A 13013-nucleotide genomic window follows, 5' to 3' on the forward strand; every position below is an offset into this window, starting at 1 on the left:
TGCTGGATCACAGAGTAGTTCTGTTTTTAGTTTTCTGAGGGACTCTGTACTGCTCTCCATAACAGCCGTACTAATTTACATTCCCACCAATAGTTTATGAGTGTTCCCTTTCTTTGCATCCTCACCAGTGTTTGTTATTTTTTGTCCATTTGATAGTAGCCATTCTAACTGAGGTGAGATAATATCTCATTATGGTTTTCATTTGCATTTAGTGATGTGCATATTTTTTAAATATACTTGTCTTTCTATTCAGATCTTTTGCCTGTTTTTAATCGAGTTATTTGTTTGCTATTGAGTTGTTTGAGTTTCTTATATATTCCAAGTATTAATCCTTTTGATGGATAGTTTGCAAATATCTTCTCCTATTATTCTGTGTTCAGATATTTACCTAACAATGTTTAAAGGTAAGATAACCTCAACCTGTCTTCACTCTGTTAATTGTTTCCTATGCTGTGAGCACACATTTCTTTTTATCCCCCAGTCTCCTCATGGCAATTTAGCTGTTGGGATGTCTGGAGACATCTTGATGGGCCCTTATCATGTCGTTAGCAAGACGCCTGGTCAGCTGGTGGCTTACACTGGCTTGATCCACACAAAGGCACATCCTTGGCCTGCATCCCCCACCAGACTGGAAGCAGTGGTATTCCATTAGGCTACACAGACACATTGATCCCCAAGGCTGGTAGAAGCCACTGTGCGCACAGCAATCTGTTCCGCTCAGACACTGTCACTATTTCTGACTCATCAGTCTGTTATCCTCTCTGCTGCTCTGAGGCGGCCTGGGCCAACTGTGGATGCAGGTGGTTTCCCTCTGGCCATGCCCTCCTCACCTCTTGTACTGAACCCGTGTTCTGCTCATTCTCAAGGTCATTCTCAAGGTCATCCACTCTTCCCTGTTCCCAGTCCTACCGCAATTCGACTTCTCCCCTACCTTATCCAGAGGCCTGGGAGACCCAGTGCCACTTATCTGATCTCAACTCTTGTGTTCATACAACTTGTGAGCCTGTTGGTCTCTCACTGCACTCATTCCTTTTTTTTTTAGACAGAGTCTTACTCTGTTGCCTGGGCTAGAGTGAGTGCCATGGCATCAGCCTACCTAGCTCACAGCAACCTCCAACTCCTGGACTCAAGCAATCCTCCTGCCTCAGCCTCCTGAGTAGCTGGGACTACAGGCATGCGCCACTACACGTGGCTAATTTTTTCTATTTTTAGTAGAGATGGGGTCTCTCTGTTGCTCAAGCTGGTCTTGAACCCTTGATCTCTTGAACCCTCAAGAGATCCCTCTGCTTTGGCCTCCAAGAGTGATAGGATTATGGGCCAGAGTGATAGGATTATAGGCGAGAGCCACTATGCCCAGCTGACCTCTCTCGTTCTAAAGGAAGGCTCAGACAAACAAATCACTAACGCTCCTCCCTGCTAGTCTTGTGGCTCTGACCAGATGAGCATTTAGATTATTAGCTACTTTGGGAGGAGTTGTTTAGGGCGAGGAACTTTCCAACATCCACTGTCCAGAAGATCTAATGTATATGTGCTTCCTTGTTGAGTTCCTCATGAGTTTCATATTTCAATGGACTTATGAAATAAGATCTTTGTAGCTTTGTAATTATTTCATTTGTTTCAGAAAACATACTAATTTTTGGGTTCACTTTATGCTATTTACCCATTTGGTTTAACATAATTAATACAAAACTCCCCAAACACTAGTCTAGTAATGGTTTACAATCTCTCCAAAATATTTCTATTTATGGATTAACAATCGGAAGCCTACATTAGTATTACTTAACATAAACTAGTATTTATTTGAGCTCATGATAGTTTTTATTAAGCAGAGAGGATTGAATGAATTTAGATTCATTCAGTCAATTCAGTGAACTGTGTATATAAAATTATAGTTTGGGCAAAAATTATTTCATGTAATGGAAATTTCAATATTGAGACTCAGAATTTTGGTCTAACAAGCCATTTAATTTAATCTTTATTTTTTAAAGTGTTATAACCAATCACCCTGTATCTGTTCCTAAAATAAGGCCTAGAATTGAAGGTTATCTTACTGCTTCAACATTGCTAGGAGAAGTATCTGAGCTTGATTAATATTGTGCTAGTTTTATGTGCAAAGCAGGCAGATGAGATAACAAGTGTTTGGTCATCTTTGTCCACGAAAAGATGAAGCACTCTGGACAACTTAAGAAATGAAAATAAGAAAACCACAAGAATCGAGGTTGCCCATGCTCTGTTCTTTGCGCTGATGGCTTACGGCGATGCAATCATGTTTAGTGATTAAGTAGCAGTAAAGCAAAACATGCGAAGTCAAAATTATTTAGCAGGCACCTGCAGAATGAGGACTGAATAAGATAACCCACCAGCCCCATAACTGAGGATGCCAAAGGATTCTCTGGGGTTTTATTTTATTTATTTATTTATTTTTAAGACAGAGTCTCACTTTGTTGCCCAGGCTAGAGTGAGTGCCGTGGCGTCAGCCTAGCTCACAGCAACCTCCAACTCCTGGGCTCAAGCAATCCTCCTGCCTCAGCTTCCCATGTAGCTGGGACTACAGGCATGTACCACCTTGCCTGGCTAGTTTTTTCTTTATATATATTAGTTGGCCAATTAATTTCTTTCTTTTTATAGTAGAGATGGGGTCTCGCTCTTGCTCAGGCTGGTTTCGAACTCCTGACCTTGAGCAATCCGCCCGCCTCGGCCTCCCAGAGTGCTAGGATTACAGGTGTGAGCCACCGCGCCCGGCCTCTCTGGGGTTTTAGATGCCACACTCTCACAGAGGCATGAGGAGGGGTAGGAATCTCCATCCTGGCTAAGGCTGCCCATCCTTCCTGCCTTCCCTCTCTTCCTCCCAATTCTCATCTGCAAAGCGCTTTGCACCAAGCACTGTGTCAGACGCTGTTGGGTGGTAATAAATCTATGAAATACGATCAGTGTATCCATGGACCCTAAGACCCCCAACGACAGCAGAGGGGCAGAGCTTTGGGGAGACACGAGCTGTCCTACTCTTTGAGAAGCACCCGTCCCCAAGCAGATGGAGAAAGGCTGAGCCACAGGGGACTCTGGAGTCAGGTAGCCCCGATGCCCCGGCCCCCCGGCAGGTGTGAAGGGCAACACTGAAGGAGCAAGACAAAGGGGCCCTGCTCCCCAGCTCTCTGTCTTTGCTTGTGCCCTTGGCTCTCCTCTTGTCACCTCCCCCACCTGCCTGACCAAATCCAGCCATTCTCAGGGTCCCCCAGGAAGCCTGCTCGGGGTTCTCCCTCCTGGAAGCATCTCTCAGACCTCCAAGCTCTTAAAGTACCTCGTCTTCACTTCTCTTATTACACTTACTATTTTCTGCTTCCCAGAAATAGGTTTGCCCTGATCTTTTTTCTCTCAACTTCAGGTTATGGAAGTCAGGTTCTATACTGTATCTTACTCATTCTTATGTCATTTTTGTCTATTGGAGAGTGGCTTGCTCATAGTAAAAAAAAAAAAAAAAAAGTAAAAAGAATAAACAAAAAAACCAAATAAGTGTTTAGGGAAATACAACTGGGAGGCGCCAGAAATCCACTTCCCACGATACCTTGTTGGAGAAAAGCATGTTTTCCAGATGCCTAATAATAATGAGGCAAATGAAATTCAAACACCGCATATCCTGAGATTATGGACTCTTGTTGTTAATCTGGGTCCTTATCTGTCATCAGATTCAATTCCATATGTAGCACATTCGTGGCATGAGTCACAGAATGTTCTTGAACGTCCCCAGTGGCAGGAAAGCATGACTTATCGTGACAGAGCTCCCGCATCTCAGGCTTTTGATCGTGCGTCTTCTGCACTCCGTTTGAGACCAGGTTGCTCTGCCCTGCAGCCCTCAGGTTCCTGCCAGCGAGGGCCTGGGGACCTGCAGGTGTGTCCTGCCGGTGGGAGGCTTCTCTCCAGACCACAGGGAGGCGTCACAGCCACGTCGGGTCAGCATCACATGGATGGTTGGGGAGGGCTCGGCGTTTTCTAGGATGGCAGGGAAATGAGGACCCAAGGACTCGGAGAGGAAGGGAGCATTGCAGAGAAGCAAGTTCCCAGGAAAGGGACACTCTGACACCATAGCTGCAGACTGCGGTGTCGAATCGCGAGGCCTCTGACATCAGCCGGCACTGGCACTGAGTCCTGGCCCCACTGCTGTGCCTTGTGTGATCTGGGGCGAGACATGGATCTCTCAAAGCCTCAGTTTCTCTGTTTTCATATGGTGACCATACTCTCTACCACTGCATGAGGGTGAGCATTTAACGAGGTCCTCAAGGCACCTGCATGGAGCCGGCATAGCGTGAGGCTTCAGCAAGTGCTGATTAAGTGGTTTCTTTTCTTTTTTTTTTAAGCTATCCTTTTAAAAGCCGTAATCCTTGAGCAAAATAACAATCAAAACACACACTAACTGACAAGCTCGTTCACCCTGATCATTTCCATGGCCCAGACATTCCAAGAGAGACCAGAGTGGTTGCAGTGTGTCCTGCATGATATGACCTCAAATGATGAAGGAATAAAACTGTGTAGACATTTTCTGGGGATGAAACCTGAGAAATGTTACCTCTTTCTGAATTTTTTTCCTCTCCCTCTCCTCCCTTTCAAAGGCACTCTATTGAGAAATCACGTGACACGGAAATACTTGATTTGTCGACTACAGGGTCTCACAACCCTTGGAGGAGCCTCCCTGCCCTGGCTGCTCTCAGCGCACAGGGGACGACCGTCGGCCCACTTGGCTCAGTCTGGCCTCAGCTTAGGCAGCTCAGTCTTCCTGTCTTATCTTTGTGATAAAGATTATAAATCCCTTTTGTAACTAAGATGACTTTGCTGAGTTGAAGCGCATGCGAACAAGTGAAAAAAAGTGCTGCAGAGAACGAGTGATTTCTAAGTATCACAACCGTGGGCACTCCCTCCGTTGACTGTACCCTAAACAGACGCTAAATGTAGCGGGCGCCACGAGAATGCATTGAAGATGGCTGTGTGGACAACGCCAGCCACACACAGACACACAGCCTCGTTGGCCGAGTCGCTATACGGGATGCCTCGCCATGGCAACACCTCCTCCCTAATGCTCAGGGTGCAAGCTCAGCCCATGTAGAGAATATTTGGCATCAGATGATTAGGAGAGAACTGTGGGAGAGCAGAATCAGTCACTCAAGGGCCATATCGCCCTTTCTTCACAGGTTAACACCACAAGTGATAGCAACTGAAAACCAGCACGCCAATGGTGCCATCAGATTGCTTAGATTTCAGGGCCATTGTTCTCTCCCAACCACAGTCGACACGCTTTTGCCATGGTACTTCCACTCCTGGGGTCATCGGTGTACTCCATCTCAGTAGTCGTTTGCTATAGAAATGGGATGTTGCAGCAAAATTCCCAAGGGTGTCAGCTTTCCTTGTGAAATTCAGAATGTATAGCGATCTCCCAAGGGTACAAGGGGACTTGTGGAAAAAGAAAATACTTTAAAAAGAGCATGATTTGTCCAGTCAAGACATGGAGTAAATACCTCTGTGAAATTGTATCTTGTTAGAAGCGAGTGTTAGTTCTAAGCATTCTGCAATTGCATTCTTGGTGTTCTTGGCCTATAAACAGAGACAGGCGGCATCTGCACAGCCACTAGTAAAGGGTTCGGCTTCTGAACAGTGGTGGGGTGGGTTTCTGCAGGTGAACGGGGGCGGGGGGCGTGGACAGTGGGTGCTGTCCCTGTTCCTGGGGAGAGGCAGAGACCTGCAGGCCGCAGCTGGCAGGGAAGTCACCCTCGACCTGGAGGACAGCGTGGCTCACCACCACGCAGCTATCCCGCTGAATCTGCTACTTAGCTCCAGCCTTCCTGTGGCAGAATGCCATGGCATTTTCCTATAAACAGGGGACAGTGACAACTCTAGAAAAGAATCGGATTGCTCCAAATGGAGTCACTGCCGGAATTCAAGAGAACCGGCAGGTGGAATGTGAGATGAATTACACTTCCAAGAAAGCCGTTAGCACAGTCGACCTCGTTGTCCACCTCTCTAACAAAACAAAACACAGAAGAACCCCTTCGACACTTCAGCAACTGCTTTTCTTTTCAGGCATTTATATCTTCTCTTATAACTGATTGGGATACAGTAGAAAGCACACTCACTTCATTCGCTCAAATGCCAAAGGAATTCCCCCATTAGCATTGCCATTTCTGCTTTACTGAAAAACCGCCAGGGTGCAAAGGGCCCCGGGGAAGGAGGTCTGGGCTCTTACTTTCCTCGGAGAGGTCGTTCTCCTCTGCCTCCCGCTCCATCTCCTTGCACCAGCCTTCCATCCGCTTGGTCTCCGTGTGCAGCGGCTTCAGGAACCACGAGCCGTCCCTGCGGCAGGGAGACATCCTGCCCGTCTCCACCGTGTCCAGGGACGGCTCCAGCCAGGGGTCGGGAGGGGGCAGGTCTGCGGTGTCCACCGGGGCCCTGTAGTCCTCTCTGTAGCTGAAGAGGCCCTGGGTCCGCACAGTCCGCACCGCTCCGTACTGGGTGGGCGTGCTGGGCTCCGAGTGCCGCTGGAAGGAGGAGCCGAACTGCAGGCCTTTGTCCTCCGTGGTGATGTGTCCTGGGAACCCCTCTAGCTCCAGGTCAGCCTGGACGGCGGCCGTGACGCTGTTGGAGCGCTTGAAACGCCCGTGTCTGCAAAGGAGGGAGAGGAGACAGATGGTAGCCTTTTTTCGACATGCAACAAAAGCCTAAATACGGCTTGTGGGGAGCACACCTGAACCACGGCAACTCAGCGACTCAGAGAAAGGACCAGCGTGTTATCAGTTGGACAGGCTGGTGCTTCATCCAGGGAAGGACACCTGGTTCTGCAAATAATCAGACTTTAGCATCTGCCTTTGTCTCGATGCCTACATAACGCCCAGTTAAGATTTAAGTTCACTGCTGGGCATGGTGGCTCACACCAGTCGTCCTGACACTTTGGGAGGCTGAAGTGGGAGGACTGCTTGAGGCCAGGGTTGTTTGAGACCAGCCTGGGCAAAAAGTGAGACCCCGTCTCTACAAAAAATAAAAACTTCAAAAAGATTTGAGTTAATTGAATGGTACAGGGAGAGTCAACGTGCTTTATGAAATCACCATCAGTGAGCGGTTGCTTTCCTTTCAGAAACACGCCAAGAGTTTACACAGCCCCTGCTCCTGCTCCATTGTGTGCATGTAAAATGGCACCTTGTGTTGCTGCTTCCAGTGAAAACGTCTGTGTCACGCTGAGCATCACTGACCCCTGTCACCTGAGGCCTGAGCTCCGCCCCCAGGGGTGACGTGATGTCCTCTCGTCCCCAGTAGCTCTCGAGTGCAAACAATGAATCCAGGTTCTGACTTGAGAAGGCATTTTAGAAACACTCTTGCTGTGTGTGTATTGCTGTCACCGGTTCCCTGCTCACTGAGGTGATCAGGAAGGAAAGAGCTGGTCCCCAGAGGCTGGTGCTACTGGTGAGAACCCTGCATGTGTATACGTGTGATATGTGTACGTATGTCTGTGTATGTGTGACACATGTGTCTGCATGTCATCTGTGTAGTGACTGTGTATCACTGTAGTCTGTGTATCACTGTGTGTGATAGTGTGTGTCTCTGTATGGGAATGTTTCTGTGTATATGTGTGTGATATGCGTGTCCATGTAGCATGTGTGTCTCTGTGTGATGTGTGTATGTTTCTGTGTATGACATGAGTGTGACATGTGTCCATGTAGCATGTGTCCCTGTGTATGATGTATGTGTATGTTTCTGTGTATTCATGTGTGTGATGTGTGTCCATGTACCATGTGTGTCTCTGCATGTGATGTGTGTGCCTGCCCATCCCAGGTTACCGTGGCCATGTGCCTGGCTCTGCAGTGAGGACCCACGTGCCGCACACGGCTGCGCGTGCAGCTGGCTACCCATGCAGCCATGGCTCCCTTTGCTGCAGGCGGCGGGAAGACGAGGAGCCACAGCTCACAGGGAAGGCGCATGCCCAGCCTCCCAGGAGACGTCTGCTTGGACGCCCTTGCTATTGACCTCTGCAGGCACTGAAGCCACCACATTGAGAGGGACATTCCCCAGCCCCCATCTGCCAGGGCTCGCTGTGGCCCAGCAGGCAACACCCTCGGCAGCATGTGTCTCCATGAAACTGACGATGTACACTGTTTCAGATGCAAACCGGAACAGTCACCTCACCTCGTTACAGAAGTGACACTGCTGCAGTGGGCATCTCTTTGCATTTTTTACTGTGAGGTCATTCCTTTGCGGCGTGACAATTCTATGTACGGCACAGCTAACAGCATGAACCTGCTTCCTTTTCACCCCTCCTTTCCTCTCATATCCCATGGTGCAGGGCGAGAAGCAACCACCTGCTCCACCCCTGCCTGCCTCTTTCCCAGGACAGAGCTTCGACTCTGCGGCTGTCGGCCGCAACGCGTTCACAGGCGGCAAATCATGTCAGGAAGAATGATTCCCTTTCCTCTCGCAGAAATGAGACACAGGCAAATGCTAACTCATACCTGAACGATACAAACTGAAAAGCATAAACATATGACCCTGTTCCACAAATGGCATGAATCATTGACGGCTGGCGAGACCCAGACACCCGCAATCAGGTTTCTGACAATCAGCTCTTGCTCGGGGAACACCACGCATGTCGGAGGGGGTGAGTTACCGCTTTTCGTCCTCCACTTGCACGCCGACGGAGTGGTATTCCCGCAGGCCCCGGCTCTCCGTGTCGGAATCTGTGGCTGTTTCCACCTAATTCAACACAGAACATCTCACTTTAGCACTGAGACGTGGGCCTGGGCAAGGGACTTTGTTGTTGTTGTTGTTCACTCTCTGTGATTAATTATGCATTTGTTTAATCAACGCAGAGATGCGTGTGACCCAGTAAAATCACAAAGAAGGAGATGCATTCACCTCGGTGGGATTACGTTGTGACTGCAGCTCACCGTACTTTACGCAACTCCTTGAACTCCCTGCTGCACTCTGGTTTTTTAAATGTATGCAAATAAACTGCCTAGCTCAGCTTAGGCAAAAAACAGGCTTTGTTGGATGCATTATCACAGGACTCAAAAGCTCTTATCACACCCTGCAGTGAAGAAGGTAAGTACAGCGTGAACCAAACATAGCGTCCAACAACAAATAAGCAATTTGATAGCGTTATACTGATGGCTGCATCCACGTACAGAGAGACACAGAAAGGAATTTAAGCATTTATCAGAAACATTGAGGCAAACTCCCTGCCTGCCTCTACACAGAGCTGCCCCAAGTCTACCGAGAGGGCTGCCGAGGGGCGCCGGCAGGTCAGGACAGGAACCGAGTGTCCTACAGAGAATCCTCATTTGCCAAAAGGGCTCCGCAGACCCATGGAGCATTTCAGGGACCCTCAGCTGGGTAAAGCTGCCGTGCAAGGGAGTTCTGGCACAGTGCATTTTCTGTTTAAAACACCACCCAAGTCAGTACGAGAAGTCTGTGAAACCAAAGGTTAGTGAAGCCATAAATATGATTCCAGGTACTGAACCATCCCCTTTTTTTTTTCACAAAAATATATTGCCTATTGTAGCAAAAGGACTTTGGGCTCCCATCTGAAATATCATAACTAAGTCGTAAAATACACCTTTTCTTAAAAATGCTGCTGACTGCGCCAAGGACAAGGTGCGGAGCGTTGAACAAACAGTGGTGACACGGCCTTCTGCCTGTGGCTGCGCCAGCCCGGGCCTGTGTGCACCAGGCCGACTCATGGCTGCAGCCGGGAGGCGCACAGGTGAGTGTAGCTGACACTGGCTTGGTAGGACCATAAAGCCAGAGTGTCACTAGCTCCATCGAGTGTAACCCACACAACCACCCTGCTGGCGTGCCTAGACGCGGGAAACAGCTGGGGCACCAGCCAAGGTGAGTAACTTGCTCAGGGCCGCCCAGCCTGCTGGGGGCAGAGCCGGGACTCTAGCCTGGACCTCTGACGAGCCGAGCATGGAGTAAGATAGACGCCACGTGAAGGCCCTGGCGATCTGGGTCGGCTACGGAGCCCCGGGAAAGGTCAGAGACAGCCCATCTTTTATGGGAATAATTCTGCAGACATGTGTGGACACATTGCACCTGATTTGTGTCGTGTGTCTGGATGGCTGGAAGAAGGGACAGACAGACCACAGGGGGATGGACATTCATGAGTGAAAATCCCAGCCTGCCTGTCAGGACCCACCATCCCATTTTCTAGTTTTAAGGGTGTCATGGCTTTATGAGAGTTTACCTTTTTGGGAGTATGAAGATTATTATTTTACACAAAAGGATCAAAATAAAAATTAATGTATTTAAAATGCCATGTCAGTGCATGTGCAGCTGCCTTCTGTTTTAACTGCACACTGTTCCATGTTATGAATACATCCTAATGTACTCCATCAATCTTCGATGGAGGGATACTAGATATTTCTAGTTTTCTGTCATTACAGATAAGGCTGCTATAAACACATGTCTGTACTTGTGTGTACATGTGAATTTTGTGAATATATTCACATGATCTGTGGTTTGTAGGTCAAAGGCATTGCATTTTACAATTCTGGCAGATATTGCCAGATTCAACAGATGTAGGAGATGGGTGAAATCAATTCAAATGTATACTTTTAAAGAGATTTTGTAAGGAAAAGAGGCTGATTTTCATCATACAAGTGTTGAGAACGTTTGCGTCACTCATTCCCCATGTAGGGACCTAGCCTGAAGACACGATCTTACATTCTGACAAGTGCTGCCGTGTTCACCTGCAGCATTCATGAGGAGACACCAGGGGAAGGGGGCATGGTGCAGTAGGGGGAGAGTAACCCGCACGCCACGGTCACTGGTGACGCAGAGCACTGCGCCGTGATCAGAGAGTGTGGCTGTGAAGTCAGGACACGAGCAGCACTTCTGGTATAACATGGACTGAAGAGCACAGACCCACAGGTGCTGTGGACACAAATCGCAAGACACCCGCACATAGACACACGCACAGACAGACATCCGCACACAGACACCCGCACACAGACACCCGCACACAGACACACGCACAGACACACCCACACAGACACCAGCACACAGACACACGCACAGACAGACATCCGCACACAGACACACGCACAGACAGACATCCGCACACAGACACCCGCACACAGACACACGCACAGACACACCCACACAGACACCAGCACACAGACACCCGCACACAGACACCCGCACACAGACACACCCACACAGACACACGCACACAGACACACGCACAGACAGACATCCGCACACAGACACCCGCACACAGACACACGCACAGACAGACATCCGCACACAGACACACGCACAGACACACCCACACAGACACCAGCACACAGACACCCGCACACAGACACACCCACACAGACACCCGCACACAGACACACGCACAGACAGACACCCGCACACAGACACCCGCACACAGACACACGCACAGACACACCCACACAGACACCCGCACACAGACACCCGCACACAGACACCCGCACACAGACACACGCACAGACAGACATCCGCACACAGACACCCGCACACAGACACCCGCACAGAGACACCCTCACAGACACCCGCACACAGACACCAGCACACAGACACCCGCACACAGACACCCCGGCACACAGACACCCGCACACAGACACCCGCACACAGACACACCCACACAGACACACCCACACAGACACACGCACAGACACACCCACACAGACACCCCCGCACACAGACACCCGCACACAGACACCCACACACAGACACCCGCACACAGACACACCCACACAGACACACCCACACAGACACACGCACAGACACACGCACACAGACACCCCCGCACACAGACACCCGCACACAGACACACGCACAGACAGACATCCGCACACAGACACCCGCACACAGACACCCGCACACAGATACCCGCACACGGACACCCCCGCACACAGACACCCACACACAGACACCCGCACACGGACACCCCCGCACACAGACACACGCACACAGACACCCGCACACAGACACACGCACAGACACACCCACACAGACACCCGCACACAGACACCCGCACACAGACACCCCCGCACACAGACACCCCCCCACACAGACACCCCCGCACACAGACACCAGCACACAGACACCAGCACACAGACACCCGCACACAGACACCCACACACAGACACACGCACACAGACACACAGACCAAAGAAGTGACTGAAAAGTGCAATAAAAGAATAACAAAAGGATTTTTTTCTTCCCTTCTCTAGTCTCCAAATTTCCTCTAGTATAGTTTTGTTGTTTTTATAATGAATTATAAAAATACAGCTTTAGGGGCCAGTCAGACTCTGCTACTTGCTGGCCACGAGACTCTTAGGAAAGTTTCTTAAGTTTTGTTGAATCTGGGCTTCCTCATCTCAGAAATGATGCTCCCATCGAACTCCTCCTTTGGCTGATGCAGAAACTGTGAGGCCCAGTCGGGGCAAGTGTGTCCACAGCAAACGCTAATTCTCTGTTTTCTCAGCTCAGCTTTTAGGACTGCCGGGTGGATAATGATAGGTGTATTAAATTAAAGGAATACACAGTTGATGCGTTTTACAGGGGCTGCCATGGGAAAACTTCCTAAGGAAAGTGAGGTTCTCTCCTTCTGGGTGGGGAAGTCCCAGGGGTTGCTGAAGTCCATGTGCGGCCAGGAGGGACCGAACGCTCAGTTGCAGAAATCCTGGGGTGGACAGGCTTTAAATGTGACAGAAAAACAGGCAAGTTTAGGACAGAGAAAAGCAGTCACTGCTTTGCAAGGTGGAAAGGAAACTTTGAGGAGTCTTTTCCTAAGGACAGTCTGGCTGGGGGTGTAAATGGATTTTAAAAGTTCTGAAACATATATGCATATATATTAAGTTCTACAGCAGCAGTCCCCAGACTTTTTGGCACCAGGGACAGTTTCATGGAAGACAATTTTTCCTCGGATTGGGGGTTGGGAGGCAGAGCTCAGGCAGTGATGTGAGCAATGGGGAGCGGCTGGAATACAGATGAAGCTTCACTCACTGGCT

At 49.4% G+C, this 13013-nt stretch overlaps 1 protein-coding gene across 2 annotated transcripts in view; it reads right to left on the minus strand.

Annotated features, from left to right (window-relative positions):
• Positions 1 to 13013, minus strand: part of DLGAP2 (DLG associated protein 2) — a 531153-nt gene that overhangs the window by 22053 nt on the left and 496087 nt on the right. For both annotated transcript variants that reach the window (XM_075997292.1, XM_012788824.3), the window contains 2 exons: positions 8639 to 8724; positions 6230 to 6645 (listed from right to left, as the gene is read on the minus strand). In XM_075997292.1, the coding sequence (XP_075853407.1) occupies positions 6230 to 6645; positions 8639 to 8724 (502 nt within the window). The remainder of the gene's footprint in view (positions 1 to 6229; positions 6646 to 8638; positions 8725 to 13013) is intronic.

The sequence above is a fragment of the Microcebus murinus genome, chromosome 24, assembly GCF_040939455.1.
Source record: "Microcebus murinus isolate Inina chromosome 24, M.murinus_Inina_mat1.0, whole genome shotgun sequence".
NCBI classification, from domain to species: domain Eukaryota; kingdom Metazoa; phylum Chordata; class Mammalia; order Primates; family Cheirogaleidae; genus Microcebus; species Microcebus murinus.